We start from the raw sequence: 16,177 nt of genomic DNA, 5'->3' as shown, positions 1-16,177 counted from the left end.
GAACGCCCCCTTTCATGAGCTCGGATGCCGTGCTGTTGCAGGCGAGCTCAAGAGCGTGGCTGTGAGCGGTCCATTGGGAATGAGCCGTGGTTCGGTCCTTTGCTACCACTGTCAGCTGTCTTAGGTTCTCAGGGCTAGGGGTGTGGCCATGTCTGTCCCGGCCACTGTGTGACTTCTCGTTCCCTGTTGTGCTGGCAGATGTGTCCCATGTGCTGCCCCCGTTCCCCAGCCTCGATCTGGGCGCCGTTCCCCTCCCAGACTGCATCAGCGTGAGCGACGTGAAGAGGCTGCAGTCTCTCTACAGGGACCACTGTGAGGTACCGAGCTGCATGTTCACACGCTGCGCCGTCTTCTAGCACATGAGGGAAAGCCCACAGCCGTGTTGTGTTTGTGTAGAACCTGGAATCATGTTTGCCGGAGCCCCTAGACATTGTCTACTGAATTCACCATTGTGGTCTGTCTGAGGACATTGCAGTGCAGGTGGCTTTTCCTGTTTCTTCTTAGATGGGCTGACTTTGATGTTCTAAAATCATATGGGCTCCGTTTTGCAGTGCGATTGCTCTTTAAGGGTTTGTGGTGTTGGTTGTGTTGTGCCTGTAATGTCATGCTGGTTTTAAGTATGTACCGAGTTTCCAGTCTGTAATTTGTCCAATTATACACCTCAGTTCTGGGACTATAGTATAGCCACTTTCTACAGTGGGTTAGCTGGGGTGCTTCCTAGGTATGATCAGTTTGGCATTTATATATAATTTTTTTGCTTCCTCTGTCATCTACAGTGGCATGGTTATCATGTGGTTTTGATGTTTTCTTAATACACATTAACATAATTCAGCCATCATGACATTGCCCTCAATATTTAGTTGAGTATGGAGATGTGGGATATAAAATTTATCAGCTATGAATCTGCTAAAAAGGAGGCTTTCCAGCACCCTGCCTGATTGCAGCCAAGAGCCAATTAAGTAAATCACCTACTTGCACTTAACAGCAAACTTAGTCTTATCTCAATCTACATAAGGGAGCACAGCCCAGGGAAACTGGAACTGTAAGAACGGGACGTGAGGTTGCCCCTACAGGGCATCTGTAGTTTTGAATTTTGAAAAGAACCTGTTCAATATTGCTGTCGGGAATGTAGGCATTGTTTTGCCTTTGTATTATAAGTTACACTATAATAAGTTATTTCACAGATGGCATTTATCCATGCAACTTCCAGAAGCTACTGGTTAAATGCTTCATCTGAGGGATGCAATATGATTGTTGAGTAATTTGCTCTGCTCGGGGCTCCAGTTTTGGTTTCAATTAGAAATGCCCTTGCGACATTACATTTTCTTTAGCCACTGCACCACCCAGACTCCCAGTGAGTTAACATGGAGAATGAGTGGCACAGACATACGCTTCTCTCTGTAAAGTGGTGCTGCCCAGAACTGACATATCTGATATAAAACTCTAGATAACTGCGATATAACATTTAATTATTTTATTTTCACTGAGATGGGAATACAATCTTTTTTTCTTTTTCAAGATCCTCATTAGCCAGCAGTCTTTTGTAGCGCGTCTCCTTCCTGTCCTGCCTTTTATTAGGAACCCTTCACATTTCGCCCTTTGTTCAGGACATCCCAATTAACCTTTTCAGCTCGCGGGGTGTGTGTGTTGTCAAGACAGCAGAGCCTGTCCCCATGGTGTTTGCGAGCAGAAAGACTCATGACAGGATTCTGCGGCTGCACCTACACAACCAGTTCTCACCTGCCAGGCACCAGCCAGGAGGCTCAACTTTTAGACCGATTGTCCGGCAGGCTGCCCTTTCCTCTAGTGGTGATAATCTCACTAATTTACCCTTCTCTTTTCCACTAAACACTGGACATCAGTAACTGCTTCTAGTTAAAAGACATTCTTATTAGTTAGCGGACTGTATTCTTAGTTCTGGTATCTGTTATTGTATAGCCATTTCCTTTTGTGCTGGATATGCTGAACTACATCCTATATAAAATGAAGTGCCTTAGACCTATTTGTGAAGTGTTGCTCCTTTATAGACAAGAACACATAAACCAAGCCCAGAAGAGAGCACACCCTAACACATCGGTTCCCAGGTGTCTGACCTTATGAAGCACTCGGGGCCTGACACAGATGGCACATGCACAAGTCGGATGTTAGTGTTGCCCAGCAGTTCCCTGTGGACTGTAGAAACCTGGGGGTAATGGGATCTGTCTGTTTAACCGGGCTCAGTAACCTGTGCCTGCTTATAGCTGAAGTAACTGCCTGGGTTGCGAGATCAGATGCGCCTGTCTTGTTTCCAGACCAAAACCACACCAGCGAGCACTACAGCAGAATCAGCCACATGGCTCTGTAGGGAATCTCCATGTGCACACAAAAGACACTGGAGTAAAACTAGTCCAACAGCTGCAGGAAAATACCCTTCATGCTTAACAAGACTGTGCGGCTTTGACGTGGTGTGTGTGTGTGTGCGTGGGTGCAGTAAAGAGCCGAGCACCCTGTCTTCCTAGACTTGAGAGTTAGCAGAGCTCTGCACGTTGAAGCGTTGCTAGCAGTAACTGTAAACAAGGTTGCCATGGAGATACTAGGGAGAGGAAGCACAACATTGTCATGTGATAGAAGGAAAGTCTGTACTGTGTTGTAATACGATAGGGGGGAGTGGGGGAATTGGGTGTGTTGTACAGTCCACAGCAATTCCACGCTGGAGCTCAAAATAATTATGATATAAAACAAGTTGATAGTTGAGATTGTTTTTCGTTTCTTTGCTTGGAGCTAGCCGTTTAGTCATTTCAAACCACGGTCGGGTTACCATGCTTCTCTTCCTGTTAGTGATATTCATCCTGAAACTTGATTTTAAAAACCCCTGTGATTTTCCATTCAAGTAACAAGTAACTGTTTCTTGCTGAATCTTAATTTGCGATCCATTCGTTTAATGACTTTTAACAGTGTCTGTATCCTCACGTTCAGTTTGTCTTATTATTAATACATTTAATTATTATGGCATATTTCATTCCGTGTGTGGGTGGGGCTGTTCTGGGGCGGTCATCTGCTCAGGTGAGGAGCCTGGGTGGTAAGGATGTGTAGAAGCTTCTGAGAGAAGTGCAGGCTCGACACCTTGTTTCTTCCCCTCCCTGCAGGCCACTCTAGATGTGGTGATGAACCTGCAGTTCCACTTCATCGAGAAGCTGTGGCAGTCCTTCTGGTGTTCAACAGCGCCATCTAGCGACGGAGCGACTCCTGTTCCTCCCAGGTCAGTCTGCTTCTGCGTGCTGCTTTGTGCCTGAGAATGTACTTCGCGCTGTTTGTTAAAGTGCTGCAGATGTTAAAGTCTTGAAAAGCCAATAAAACCCCCAGAAAATCACATTTCTGCATCCTTTTAAATTTGCTAAGCAATCTTAACCGTGTGTTTACACAACACTTGCTGATTGAATTACTGCGTGGACTCTTTTTTAAAACATTGTTGAGTCGTGATCATGAATGCTTTGTCCAGTTTTTAAAAAATCTGATAACTTTGAATAGAAATGTTCATGATTTCAAAATTGCACACACATTTTATTCATATTTAGAAAACGAATGATTTTATCAGTTTTACATATTTTCATAGGTGGAGTATTCTGTTTAATTAAGCCTCATCACTGACTGTACCTGAGTTCTTTAATTTCTGCCTTTTGTAATAGAGTTAAAACATTTTTCATTTGCAATATATAGAGTTGCCCATTGCAAATGAGGCAGTGTTCTGCCTCAAACATGTTCTGATTCTGCCATGTAATTGCTTGTATCTACAGGCTCTGTGCACACTGCTGATGACAGCTAGAATTAGTTTAAGTCCCTGAAGATCACCATCAGCCTTCACCGTGCACTTCTCTTCAGGGCTGTGATATTCTCACAGCAATTGTAAATGGACTTGGCTGTATTTTATAAAACGCATTTTTATATTATACGGTAGTCTGAGATGACTTGGCACTGCTCTGACAAACCAGAGACTTCTGAGAACAAATGTTCAAAGGAGCTCAAGGATTTTGAGACCTCTATAGAAAAATCAGTTTGCTGGTGTTGGTGGGCCAGTAAGTGGCTGATTCCCCTTGATGGTGACCAGGGGCACTAATATTAAAATTGTATTCAGATAAAACCCGGAGTCCCGAATACTTGGTCACTAAAAGATGTGGTGACACTGTTTGTAAGAATAAGGGCGATATGCCCTGTCTAAATAAATCTGCACAATCTGGCCTCCCTCACGTTTCTTCTTCATTCAGCTGGTGATGTCACTTCTCCCCCTGCTCTGCTGCGCTGTGGAGCTGTGGGTGCAGAGTGGCTGCCATGTGTCCTGTCCTTTGGGGGGTTAAAGCACTATACGAGCACAAGGGATTACTGTGATAGAATAGGAGCCCGGGCAGCTGCCCAGGTGGTGACCCTTGTGGTTCTTTGGTGGTTTTCCAGTGAGGAGGAGACGGAGAGTGCCATCCCCAGAGACACGCTGATCGCCCTGTGCAAGTACGAGCCGATCAAGCTATGGATGAGAAGCTGTGACCACATTCTGTACCAGGCATTAGTGGAGATTCTCATCCCGGACGTGCTCCGACCGGTGCCCAGTGAGTCATTCCTCTTACGATGTACAGCTTTTGTTTGAGCTTGAAGTTTTATTAGTAACATTTTATTACTTGGCTCTTATGACACTTTTTAAATGTAATTTGGGACACAGATGGCAGTAGGGCAGGAATAATTTATGGATGACCACTGAGCTCGCAGTGCCATTGGAAATCATCTCATCCAATTAATATTTTCCTTGAACTAATTGCACAGCAGGTCTGGCCAACCTCACTGGGCACTGAATTGCAAAGGCATCTTTGTGGTGCATCACCTTTATAATTAATCAGTAACAGGGTAACATCTAAATAAACTTCATAATAGTGACATTTGAACCCCATTCGGTTTACAGTTTTTTTATTATGCATTTTCAATTCCAAACAAAGTCTGAATGTTGCTGTGTTGGTTGTTTACAATCCTGCATAGAGTGAGAAAACTCTGAAACAGGTGAGCTATTCAGCTGATCCAAAAGTGTGGAACCCAGGATCTGGACAGGATCCCATTGTGCTTTCCTGAAGGCAATGTTGTCTGTTTTGATCCTGTAGGTACCCTCACCCAGGCCATCCGGAACTTTGCCAAGAGTCTGGAGGGCTGGCTGAACACGGCCATGAGCGATTTCCCGCAGGAGATAGTGCGCACCAAGGTGGGTATTCCTTTACAGAGATTAGAGAGGGCTAGAGTGAATCTTCAATCTGATTTTTGCTCGACATGCATTTTAAGATTATTAGTCATGGTGGCAGCTGGTGTTTTCACTTTCAGCTCTTAATTTAGCATCTTAGGTGATGCTCCTGAAAATGTTTTCTGAGGGACTACTATTTTATTCGGCGTTCAGGTTCTCTTAATGAGTGTCATAAACCACAGGGACTTCATTACCTTTGTGTGGAAGGAACAAGGGAAAATATTTTGAACCTCATCCTGCGATCAGGTACAGGGTGCTGACCTTTAAAGATCTTTCCTGCGCAGCCTGCGCTGTAAGCGACTGGCAACAATTAAATCAATGTGCTCATCCATGATGTAAGAGCCACGTCAATCTGTAATAAAACAATCCACTTCTTCTAGTCTCTTTGTGGATGGCAGTGGCTTTTTAAGCCATTTTATATAGATTTTATAAGCCCCAGGAAGTAAAGGCTACGTGGAGCAATGTCCTCAGCAACTGATTGATTCACAGATCTCCTCTCACAGGTTTCAATGGAACTGCTTTATATATAAGTGCATGTTGGTTGTACATAATGTAAGAGTGTCTATTAGTCTTTGCTTTTAGTTGTGTTCTCTTCTAGATTCTGTGTTGATCTTGCAGCTAATTTATCGGGTTGACCTTTTCAGTTCCTTGCAGGATTCTGAGTCATTCTTGTATCCATTTTTAGGCTAAACATGCTGTTGCCTGTGAAACAGAAGGTTATCATCTGATTGATTGTTAAACTTGTTTGGGTCTTTATTTGTCCATTGCATTGAAAACGTCATCTAAAGGAGCTAGTTTATTTTACCGGTAGTAGAAAGTGCAGCCCTTTGTCTGTCAGGCTAATACCCAGTCCTGTCCTGCAGGCGGCAGTAGTGAGTGCTTTTGCGCAGACCCTGAGGCGGTATACCTCTCTCAACCACCTGGCCCAAGCTGCACGGGCGGTCTTGCAGAACACCTCACAGATCAACCAGATGCTGAGCGACCTCAACAGGGTGGACTTCGCCAATGTGCAGGTCGGTCTTAGCAGTGTTGCCACCTTGTAGCCTGACCTGGTCAGGTCTCGGGAGCTGAGCAAGGCTGTCTCCGGACAGTACTGGGATGGGAAACCACCAAGGGAACCAGGTCACTGCTGTAGATGGTGTGGGTAGTCCAGCAACTTCCCTGTAGGCCAGATTTTCTAAGCGTATGTCCCAGTACGGTCACCAGGGACACTGTGCTGTAGGAGAAGAGGTCCTTCAGATTAATTGTTAAACCAAGGACCTGACTACTTATTCATTAAAGATCCCATAGCATCTTTCAGAAGAGCAGGGGTGTGAACTCCAGAAGCATTCTGGCCTCCCTCCATTCCCCGCCCTTAATTAATCGGTGAAGCAGTCTCTCACTCCTCCCCCTGATCTGCAGTGCAGAGGAGCTGGAGGTAGAGAATGCTGGGTGGGGCTGGACAGCAGTGATGGCTGAAGTGGAGCCTTTGGTTTTAATCCCATAAATGCAAGCAATTATTGTCACATCCTTCCGGAGGTGTTGCCATTGTTTTTAGTTATTATTAACCCAATCTGAATGTTAATAAAAGCGTACTGCCCTCTTTGCAATCGCAGAAAGTTTGTGTTTTCGACACGCGATCGCGCTTGCAGCTGCCCGATACCCTGTACGGCTCTGCGCGAGAGTGGGGGTGCCCCCTGACGCCCGCTCTGCCCTCTGTGTGCCCCTGTACAGGAGCAGGCCTCCTGGGTGTGCCAGTGCGAGGAGGGCATGGTGCAGCGCCTGGAGCAGGACTTCAAGGTCACCCTGCAGCAGCAGAGCTCCCTGGACCAGTGGGCCGCCTGGCTGGACAACGTGGTCAGCCAGGTCCTTAAACCCCACGAGGGCAGCCCCAGCTTCCCCAAGGCTGCCCGCCAGTTCCTGCTCAAGTGGTCCTTCTACAGGTGTGGCACCTTGAACCCCTCTTCTCCAACTGCGAAGCCTTACCTTTGTCACCTCTGTCCTCGTCTGTGTGCCCCTCAGGCCATAATTCCTCCCATTTGAGTTTCACCCAGACCCTTGTGATTAAAGTGTGACTTGATAAAGCTTTGATAATTAGTTGGTTATTAAAACTTCCATATTCAGCTGCCTTATTAAAGAACCGGCTGTAACAAAGATCTGGATTGGATTGCGAACTGGATGGATCGAAAGCTGTAGTATTTCACTACCCCTTGCAGTGGAATATTCTGCGATTTATTTTTCTTCGCTGGCCTGTGACCCCCACATGCGTCATAGCCCATCCAGTCTGTGCACTGGTAGGTCTGGAGCCCTGTTATTGAATTGACCCTGAATTGCTTTATTGACCCAACATGCTGGAGAGGTCTTTAATAACGAAGGCTGAAGCTGGAGCAAAGGCTTTCAGTGAAGCCGAGTGGTAAAGACATGGCTACCAGTTAGTCTGTTCAGTCTTCATCATGCTGTGCAGTGCCCTTGTGGTACACACGCAAAGTGCTACTCCTTCTGTACACATGCTCTGTTCTTTCTTTTCCAATCCAATAATAAGTGCATAATTATTGATCTGCTTCAGAATAGTGCATATACTGTACTGTATACAGTAGGCTTTCTAGTCTTCTTCATTGAAATACTTTCCTACAGCTATAGCAGAAGTCTGTAACAGACGTGACTGTGAGGGGTACGAATTGAGCAGCCCCAGTTTGTCTCAGTACCCACTGCAGAGAGCAGCACTGATGCCGAGACGTTCAGATCCTGTTTTTAGTGCCACGTGTCCAGCTCTCCTGCATTGGGACCAGTCTAACTCCCAGAGCGGAGACAGGTTCTCCCGCAGGACTTGTGTTGAGGTCCGGGAGCTGATCCCAGTCACCCTGTTGCCCCGCAGCTCCATGGTGATCCGGGACCTGACCCTGCGCAGCGCTGCCAGCTTCGGCTCTTTCCACCTGATCCGGCTGCTGTACGACGAGTACATGTTTTACCTGGTGGAGCACCGCGTGGCCCAGGCCACCGGAGAGACGCCCATCGCCGTGATGGGGGAGGTGAGTCCAGTCCCTGCGCCTCACACGGGCATCTCAACGCCCCCAGACGGACAGACTTTTTAACTCATTTCCGCCCTCCTCAACTTCCTTAAAAGGGTAACCCTGTGCGCACTGCTTTTCAATGAAATAAATCTGTTCGTCTCGTGAGCTTTGCACCTCGAAGAGGTCTGTGGATGACCTTGTGTTTTTCCACGGTGAAGCTGGTGATCTATGTGGAAGAGCAGGCTGGTACAGCACTACCGATCTTCTGTCTCGGTCTGTTCTAACCGGCCCTGCAGACCAAGATGCTTTCACACAAGAGTTTATGGCGTGGGTCGAGCCCATGGGAATGGGAGAGCCCTCTTGGTGGCCCAGAGCCCAACATGGTGTGTTTCATCTCCCCCCTGGCCACGGGAAAGCCCCAGCCCCACTCAGCCTGATCTTTCAGATGAAGGCGCAGCAGTGGCCATGTGTGAGCAGCCCACCGCCAGCGCTCCGCCTCGAGTTCCCCAGCCAGGCGCCCACCTCCGCGTCCAGACCTGATCCGCTGGGATGAATGCAACATGTAGCACTAGTAACAGCGTTGTCCCTGTCACACAGCGACACCCATCCCCACAGTCCAGCCCTGTGTGCAGGAGGCAGGTCCACTGAGTCACAGACTGTTTTCATCAGGGCTTTACCTGTTAATAGCACAAGCCTGGCTATCTTTAACATGCTTCTGACCTTCTTTGTTTTGTTTTTTAACACAGTTCAGTGATCTAAATTCCATGATGCCCATGCTTATGGATAAAGGTAAGACTGGATGCTGTCACCTGTGTTTATCCTCCTAGTCCCCGACAACCACAATCCTGGAGTTTCAGACTCAATTCCTGGGCTTTTCTGGTTTTCCTTCCTCCTTGTTTCTTAGTTGCTTAATTGTTTTAATAGTTATAGCAGTTCTATTGAACTATATTTATATTATATCCCACAAATAGAATAAAGGGTAATGTTGAAAAGCAATCACATTTTTGAGCACTTCACTCTGTTTAAAAAGCTTCTAGATTTATTCGTGCGAGTGAAAGAATTGTGTGTGAATTCCCTGCTGTGGAAACATGGTTCAGCTCATAACATGGAGTGCTCTGGGCTTTCAGAAGGCTTGAAGTACAATCTTAATAGCAAGATAGATTCTGGTGTGTTTTAAGTTCAGTGTAGTTCCTATACAGCCTGTAGAGTCTCCGGCGAGTGTCTGACGCTCTGCTGAATCTCCTCTAGCCGACTCTCAGGCTCTGCTGTTTCACGAAACTCTGCGCCTTTTTTACAACTCAGCCCAGCCGCCCTGCGCTCGCAGCCCTGCTCCTTTCTCCCCGGATGCATGTGCTGAATGAGCTCGTTCTGCAGCCCTTGCAGAGCAGGGAAGCAGTTCCCTCCTGTGTGGGCTGGGCCCTTGACAGCCGCTGTCCTCTGCTCGCCCACCACAGAGCCCTCGCACTTCTCCGACGACATGAGCGACTTGGGCAGCGAAGTGGACGGTGTGGCCCGGGGCCCTGCCGAGCCGCCGGTCAAGAGGGAGCGCATCGAGCTCAACCACTCCCTGCAGGAGATCTGAGTCCGCCGCCACCAGGGGGCGACTGCAGCTTTAAAGGCAGCCAAAAGACGAAGCAGTGGGCTTCCTGCCCTTCACTCACACGAGGACCATCCTGTTCCGCAGGATATGTACATACACACGATGTGCATTTCAGTGGTAGCCCTCTTAGGTACCTCCTCTCTTAGCTTTCATAGGAGCTGTCCTTGTATTTTTATATTCCCAATGAATATGAATGCAGCTTTTTTTTTAATTTGGAGGGATTTGCCTACTGCTCCAGTTTTCCTTCTTTTTGTTAATTTTAACTGTGAATATGAAAATGAAATGGATGTTGTACATTACTTTAGAGTAGTCATACACTTAACCTGGAGTGATGTTTTCATAGGTGTGCCATAGTTTTAATACAGTGCCTTAGATGAAAAACCAACAGCAACACAAAAAGGTTCCCTTTTTCAGCTGTGCCTATTTGTATTTACTGCAGTCAGAATGAGAGTAGTGTTTCTTCCTTTGTGTGACTTGTTCAAAACCTAGATTCCAAAGCACCTTGAAACCGGTGGAGGATTTGTTGACTACTGAGAGCTTTGCTTGAGTAGGACAAGCACGACCCAGAAACTAATGCTAACCTGCCCTGGGTGGACAGAATGCTGCTGTGTATCAGGAAACCGAGGTAATAGTGTGGATAAGGAGAGGGGGTTTTGCAGAAGGATGTATCTTGCATTAACTTTGGTTCCTCTGTAGGAAGTCTGGCAGTGTTTTAAAACATGCTGTTGAAAGGATTAGTGTGGTCCAGAATGCCAGGTGTTGGGTATGATGCCATAATCAATTTTTTGTTAGTGTAGATTTGTGTAAAATGAAAACACTTTGTTTAACCTGGAAACAGAATCTGGATTAATTATAAACAAGAGGCGACTGTATCCATCCCCTGAGCTCTTCCCTGCAGCGTGCACTGGTGGGGTGCAGTACCCTGGATGACCAGTTCTTCTGCAGTGGACAGCAGGAGTTCAGAGCACAGGAGGATTTTATTCGTCAGCCCTCAGGTGATGGTGAGCTCCAGTAAACCAGCCTCTCTATGGAACTGTGTCAAATACACTACACAAAATCTTTATCTGGTTCATCCTGGCCTGCAACAAGAGTTGGGTCAAGTCAGCACTTTCTGTTTAAAATGGCTAATCAATCAAATTCCTGATTGGTGGATTTTAAAGGACTGTATCTCAGTGACCTCTCTGCTAATGTCTTGTTCTCTACCCACTGACAACACCAAGCCTGTAGCTTCTTTAAATGTTACCTCAGCCCCCTCTGTCCCTAGACCTCTCTACTTCCTCTTTTGCATACTGGCAGAGATTCACCTGTCTCTGAGTGAAAGAGCTACTTCTGCCCTGTGTGGTCTGAGTTGAATGGAAAAACTTTCCATTTTAAAGGAATTCCAGCACAATGCAGGAATTTGTTATACATGGGGGAGTGCGTGAAAATACGCAAGGTGTTTGCAAAACTCAAGGCACGAGCAGGAGTTCCTTTCCGTTGAGTACCTTCTGCTTATGCAGTACCTAGGGTGTGTGCAGGATCCCGTACAGCGCATATTCCCTCTTACAGAGTTGGAGCCTGTGCAAAATCGAGTGGTGCGTGACAGGTCTGCAGATGCCGGTGTTGAGGGTTAGCACCTGACTCTTTCACTTACAATATGTTTCTGAGGATTAGTCCAATCTTACCTTTTTGTGCCTCACTGTCACCTGTATTGAAATTAGCCTCAAAACATTGCACCAAAAATAGGCCACTTTCCCGTCTAGGGTGACCTTGTCAGCAAGTGCCACCATAGTGCATTAGACTGTACAGATCTCACCCCTAACCTCCAGACTGTTCTCCTCTGTTTTGGTGCAACATTGAGGCAAAAACCCCTTATAGCAGTTGTTGTTACCTGTGCATTTCTTCCTGTGGGGCTCTTCTTAGGGAAATTTAAAAACTATTTTTGTACTGCATTGTATCTATTATTTGGAGTAAAGCTGATCTACAAAAAAGGCTGTAGCTAATTGTTCCAGATGCAGTTTTATTTATACATTAACTATGTAGCAGTTTATTAACTTTTTTGTAATATAGGAAAGGGAAATTGATTTTTTAAAACCAAATTGTAAAATATATATATTTACTTTCATGAACTGTTGAATTGTAGGAAAGTTATCAATACTTTTTTGTGGCCTTTTAAGATGACGGTTGTGCCATTTTTCTGTAACATGGACTTTTACTGGTTCTGGTTCAGTTGATGTATTTTTTTTCTTTGCCACATTGTGGATACTGTATAACTGGGCTTCTATCCAATTCAACTTGGTTGCTGAATTGAATCAAATCCTTAGTCTGAGCAAGGGTTTGTTACCACTTTACAACCCTTTTAAGAGCAGAAAATAATTGAAAAGTTACATGGAAATCAGTCTCTGTTGATTCCAGAAATGAAATCAATTGAAAAGGGCCTGTTTAGGAAATGGTCTTCAGGCAGGAAGAACAACAAGAGGACCTGGATTATGAAGGCCTGATGTATCGCAGTTTGATACAGCAACTTCTGCCATCTGTACCAAACTTCACTGCTCCTTGATACATAGTTTTCAAAATACAGGTGTTTAAACAAGACAACAAGCACCCCACAGTTCATCACAGGTGATGTTTCCGCCTTCTTAGTTTCCAGGGTCAGGTGATTCCCTTTAAGATTTTCCATCTCAAACCTTTAAGTGATCAGTTCTATATCAGTGTTTGCACTGTATCCTATGTAATAAAACTGTGCTTTCCAAGTTCTGCTACCACACAAGCTGTAAAAATCGTTTTTCCTGGGCTATCTGTTATAAACAAATGTAACCAGCTGTAGAGCCCAGAGGGTGTCTTCTCCAAAGTGCACCCCAGTACTGGTGGAAGCTGAAGATACTCACCTCCAGCTGTAATTGGGGCCCCTGGCAATGTTTGGCAGCCAAAGTCTTCAGGAAGTTCTTGTCGTGTGCTTTTGTCTGTTTTCTACAACCAGCTACGAGTGTTGTTTGTCCTGGATTGTGAGGAAACCTGCCGTTTTTCTTTGGCTTAAAAGTTTGAGATTTGGGCCATGGGTTTTTTTTTTATTGTACTAGTTTGGGTTCTTATTTTTGGTATTTTATACCTTGTTTTTTTAAAAATATATTTTTAAAACCGCTCTGGATTACACACTTTATTTAGCCCAGGGACTGCTAAAACAATCCCTAACTTACTGAATACAGTTCAATTGTATTTTGTACTGGTTAAAATGTTCAATAAATTGGTGTAAAAATTCAAGTAAAACCGTGTGATTTTACTACCCAGCTTTTTATCGTAGTGAATCAAAAGGTCCAGCTTTTCTATTTCACAAAACAGAAGAGGCAGCTAAGTCAGGTCAGCCGGTTTTACCATCTAGATTTCGAAAAAGAAGAAACTTGCACACCTTCATGACTGTTTTTTTGTATTCTCGGTGAATCCCACTGCTGCCCTTAATAATTAAAACTTCTTAATCCAAGAACCACACAATCCAAATCGCATACAACAAACACCAAATAATTCCAAAGGGACAATCCAGAACGTCTCTGTATACCGTATGTACAACCGAAGAGCTGAAGGAAGAGGTAAAGTTCTCAGGAGCTTGTTTTTTTCTCTGAGACACATTCAGGAAATTGGAATTCCCTAAAACCTATCCCAGCAGAGTGCAGATAATGCTGGGAGTGAAATCCTGATGCAAGGCTCTTGCCAAGCCTGCACCAAGTCTGCTAGATCATTTCACCCCACATACCCAAAAATGTTCCCATCAGGATCCAAAATTTGCCACCGGATCCTCCCCTCCTCTCATGGTGAAGACTGAAGTTCTCGGAGGGGAGTTGAAAAGTGCAAAAGAGAGAGTTTCTGCAAGCGTTCAGCAGAGGAGCAGACGGCCTCTGTCCTCACAATGAGCACCCGGCCATGTACTTCCCTGCAGTGAAAAACAAACCGCTCTTAGTGCTGGAGGGTCAGTCTGGGTTACAGCTGTGGATATCCAGCTGTCACATAACTGCCAGCCCTACAGTACTGACATGTCTTCAATGGCTGACCAGACAAGCAAGCAATTGTCCTAACAGCTGCTGCCAGGGCTAAATGTTACAGAGCGAATTGGATACTTGTAATTAACGTATTCCAGAAATGCACAATACATGTTTACATACTTTTGTTTAAAAGCCATTTAAGCATCCCCTCTGAAGAGTTCATCAGTGGTAGTGCAAACTAAGCCGATCAGATAGGAATCTCACACATGCAGAGCCTTTTAGCAGGGTGATGGCAAAGTAGCTCTATAATAAAATCAGGCATAAAAAAGACTAAGGCCGTGTCCCAATATGCACACTTGTGGTCCTGCGCCCATCACACTGGATGTGCATTCCCACTCAAGTCTGCAAGGGCTTAAGTTGTCCCATTTCTAAATCAGTGTTTCACGAGGGTGCTCACAAGCGCCCCCCTCTCTGAAGTCCACATCGCAGCGACTCCGCTGGAGGGAACCGCCCCAGGCTCCCTGCGGAATGGTGACAGTTCATGGTCTAACCTCTCATAGCACAGGGAAGTTGCCATGGAGAATAAAATATCCATGTGTTAGTAAAATGTAACTTTTTAGGAGGCTACACTGCACATGTGGCACCCGGTACAGGAGACCCTACCTGTAGCGAACCTCTTCTTCACCAGCGACATCCGGTAGCGGCTGCCCACCAGCTCGATGTCCAGCCCAGACAGGGAGGCCCCGGAGCCCAAGAACTGTACCCCAATGTTTGGCGGGGAAGCCCTGGACCCCTGCAGGCACTGCCAGCTGGCACACAGCGTGCCCGAGCCTGAGAGAGAGGGAGAGAAGCAGTGAGAACGAGCCAACACCGCCACACACTCCCCTGTTGCTAAAGGCAGCCATTTCTACCCAGGACAGACAAAATGACAGCCCCCGCGACTTCAGATTTGTGCTGAAACTGAGGTATGTAGCTAAAAAAAACCCTCTTTCTTCCTGCAGAGGGACCTCCAGCAGACACCCTTTACCTCCTGCTCCCCAGCTTTTGGAATAGAGCTACTACCGCCCGCGGGGGGCTCTCGGCAGGCAGGCTGTGGTGGAGGAGAGGCGGTGCATGTGTGTGCACTAGCTTAAGAGCACCTCAAGATCTTCCTGCTTCAGGAGTTTGAGTGGCAGCCAGTCTCTTCGGGGAGAAATTCGCTCTGAATCTCGTCAGCTGCACCACACCGAGAGCCCCCCCCATGTCAGCCCAGCCTTTTGTATGCTAATGCTGGTATTTAACACAGCCGCAGAAAGCCAAATCTAAAAAAGAACAGCGACTGACCCCTGTTTATTTATTTGAAGAGAGATGAAGCTGATTACCTTTGCTATCGGCTGTGGGGGAGATATTGGGCAGTTTCCATAACAACCGGTGCTCATCCGCATTCCTGGAGAAGAGAGAGATCCATCAGTGTGTGCAAGTTGGAGTCACATCCAGGCCCTCTTCCCTGACCCACAGGGCACTACTGCCTCAGAGCAGGAAACACGGTGCATCATCAGCTGCCAGTCTGAACAACAACTGCACTGGATTAATGCAGAGATTGTGGGCGATGAAAAAGTCACCACTGTGCACTTAATCTGGAGGATACACCTCCATTAAGAGAATTTGTTTTATGTCATTGTTTTCAGGTGATCGCTTTTAAATGCCCCTCATAAAATAAACTTTACCTGTCCCGATCAAGATCAGTTTTCAAAGAATTCATGGTAGTCAAGTAAAAATAACTGCTATAGGAAACGTTATGTAGGAGAGGAGCCAGATGACACATCTAACTCAACTGAATGCCTGTAGTAATGGCCCAGTGATCTCCTCCAGGGGCTTCCTGTGGCAGTTTGTCCCACACACCCTCTACCCCCATCATGCTCAATTCTAGCTCCTGCTCAGCGCAACCATGTGCGACTCTCAGATCGGCAGTTTCCAGCTCCGGCTCTGGGAGAACCAGCTCCAACCGAGTACTTAATCACACCTCAATTTCGATTTTCTGTGTGCGGCACATTTCAGAAGTTTCAAAGGTGGCTTCACGTTTTTCTGTACCAAAGCTAAGGGAAGGCAGATGTTTCTGAAAATCAGGGCCGAGTGCAGAAATCACTGTACCCCAAGTTTCAGCCAAGCAAGCTCTGGCAGTGATCTTGGGTAACTCCTGGCACAGCCGGAGGGAAACCAGCAGACCCACTGGTGCCTGAGGGATCTGGGTGGGGACACTGATTAACTGAATGAAAGGACTCATTTTCTCACTGATCCCAAGAGCGTGGCACTCTTCCCCCGCTGGACAACATCTGCAGAGTTCTAACACGAACGTCTTCATCCGGGCCGTTCAAGGCTGCATCTTCGGATGCGCTAAACGCGT

At 46.3% G+C, this 16,177-nt stretch overlaps 2 protein-coding genes across 23 annotated transcripts in view; one reads left to right on the top strand and one right to left on the bottom strand.

The window, feature by feature from the left end:
- Positions 1–15,513, top strand: part of rfx2 (regulatory factor X, 2 (influences HLA class II expression)) — a 59,901-nt gene extending 44,388 nt beyond the window's left edge. For 10 of the 13 annotated variants that reach the window (XM_015365449.2, XM_006639781.3, XM_015365440.2 and 7 more), the window contains 9 exons: positions 199–317; positions 3,126–3,238; positions 4,426–4,577; positions 5,118–5,215; positions 6,115–6,264; positions 6,965–7,173; positions 8,106–8,259; positions 8,988–9,030; positions 9,696–13,087. In XM_015365449.2, coding sequence (XP_015220935.1) covers positions 199–317; positions 3,126–3,238; positions 4,426–4,577; positions 5,118–5,215; positions 6,115–6,264; positions 6,965–7,173; positions 8,106–8,259; positions 8,988–9,030; positions 9,696–9,823 — 1,166 coding nt within the window. In that variant the 3' untranslated portion in view covers positions 9,824–13,087. Of the gene's footprint in view, positions 1–198; positions 318–3,125; positions 3,239–4,425; positions 4,578–5,117; positions 5,216–6,114; positions 6,265–6,964; positions 7,174–8,105; positions 8,260–8,987; positions 9,031–9,695; positions 13,088–14,414; positions 14,760–14,795 lie in introns of those variants that run through there. The other 3 variants (XR_001480600.2, XR_011184026.1, XR_001480598.2) reach the window with 3 other exon arrangements.
- fcho1 (FCH and mu domain containing endocytic adaptor 1) overlaps positions 13,093–16,177 on the bottom strand; it is a 58,546-nt gene continuing 55,461 nt past the window's right edge. For all 10 annotated transcript variants that reach the window (XM_015365439.2, XM_015365430.2, XM_015365429.2 and 7 more), the window contains 3 exons: positions 15,156–15,220; positions 14,458–14,625; positions 13,093–13,745 (listed from right to left, as the gene is read on the bottom strand). In XM_015365439.2, the coding sequence (XP_015220925.2) occupies positions 13,717–13,745; positions 14,458–14,625; positions 15,156–15,220 (262 nt within the window). In that variant the 3' untranslated portion in view covers positions 13,093–13,716. The remainder of the gene's footprint in view (positions 13,746–14,457; positions 14,626–15,155; positions 15,221–16,177) is intronic.

This window comes from Lepisosteus oculatus, chromosome 29 (assembly GCF_040954835.1).
Source record: "Lepisosteus oculatus isolate fLepOcu1 chromosome 29, fLepOcu1.hap2, whole genome shotgun sequence".
In the NCBI taxonomy this organism is placed as follows: Eukaryota; Metazoa; Chordata; class Actinopteri; order Semionotiformes; family Lepisosteidae; genus Lepisosteus; species Lepisosteus oculatus.
This window is presented reverse-complemented; position numbering and strand designations above follow the sequence as displayed.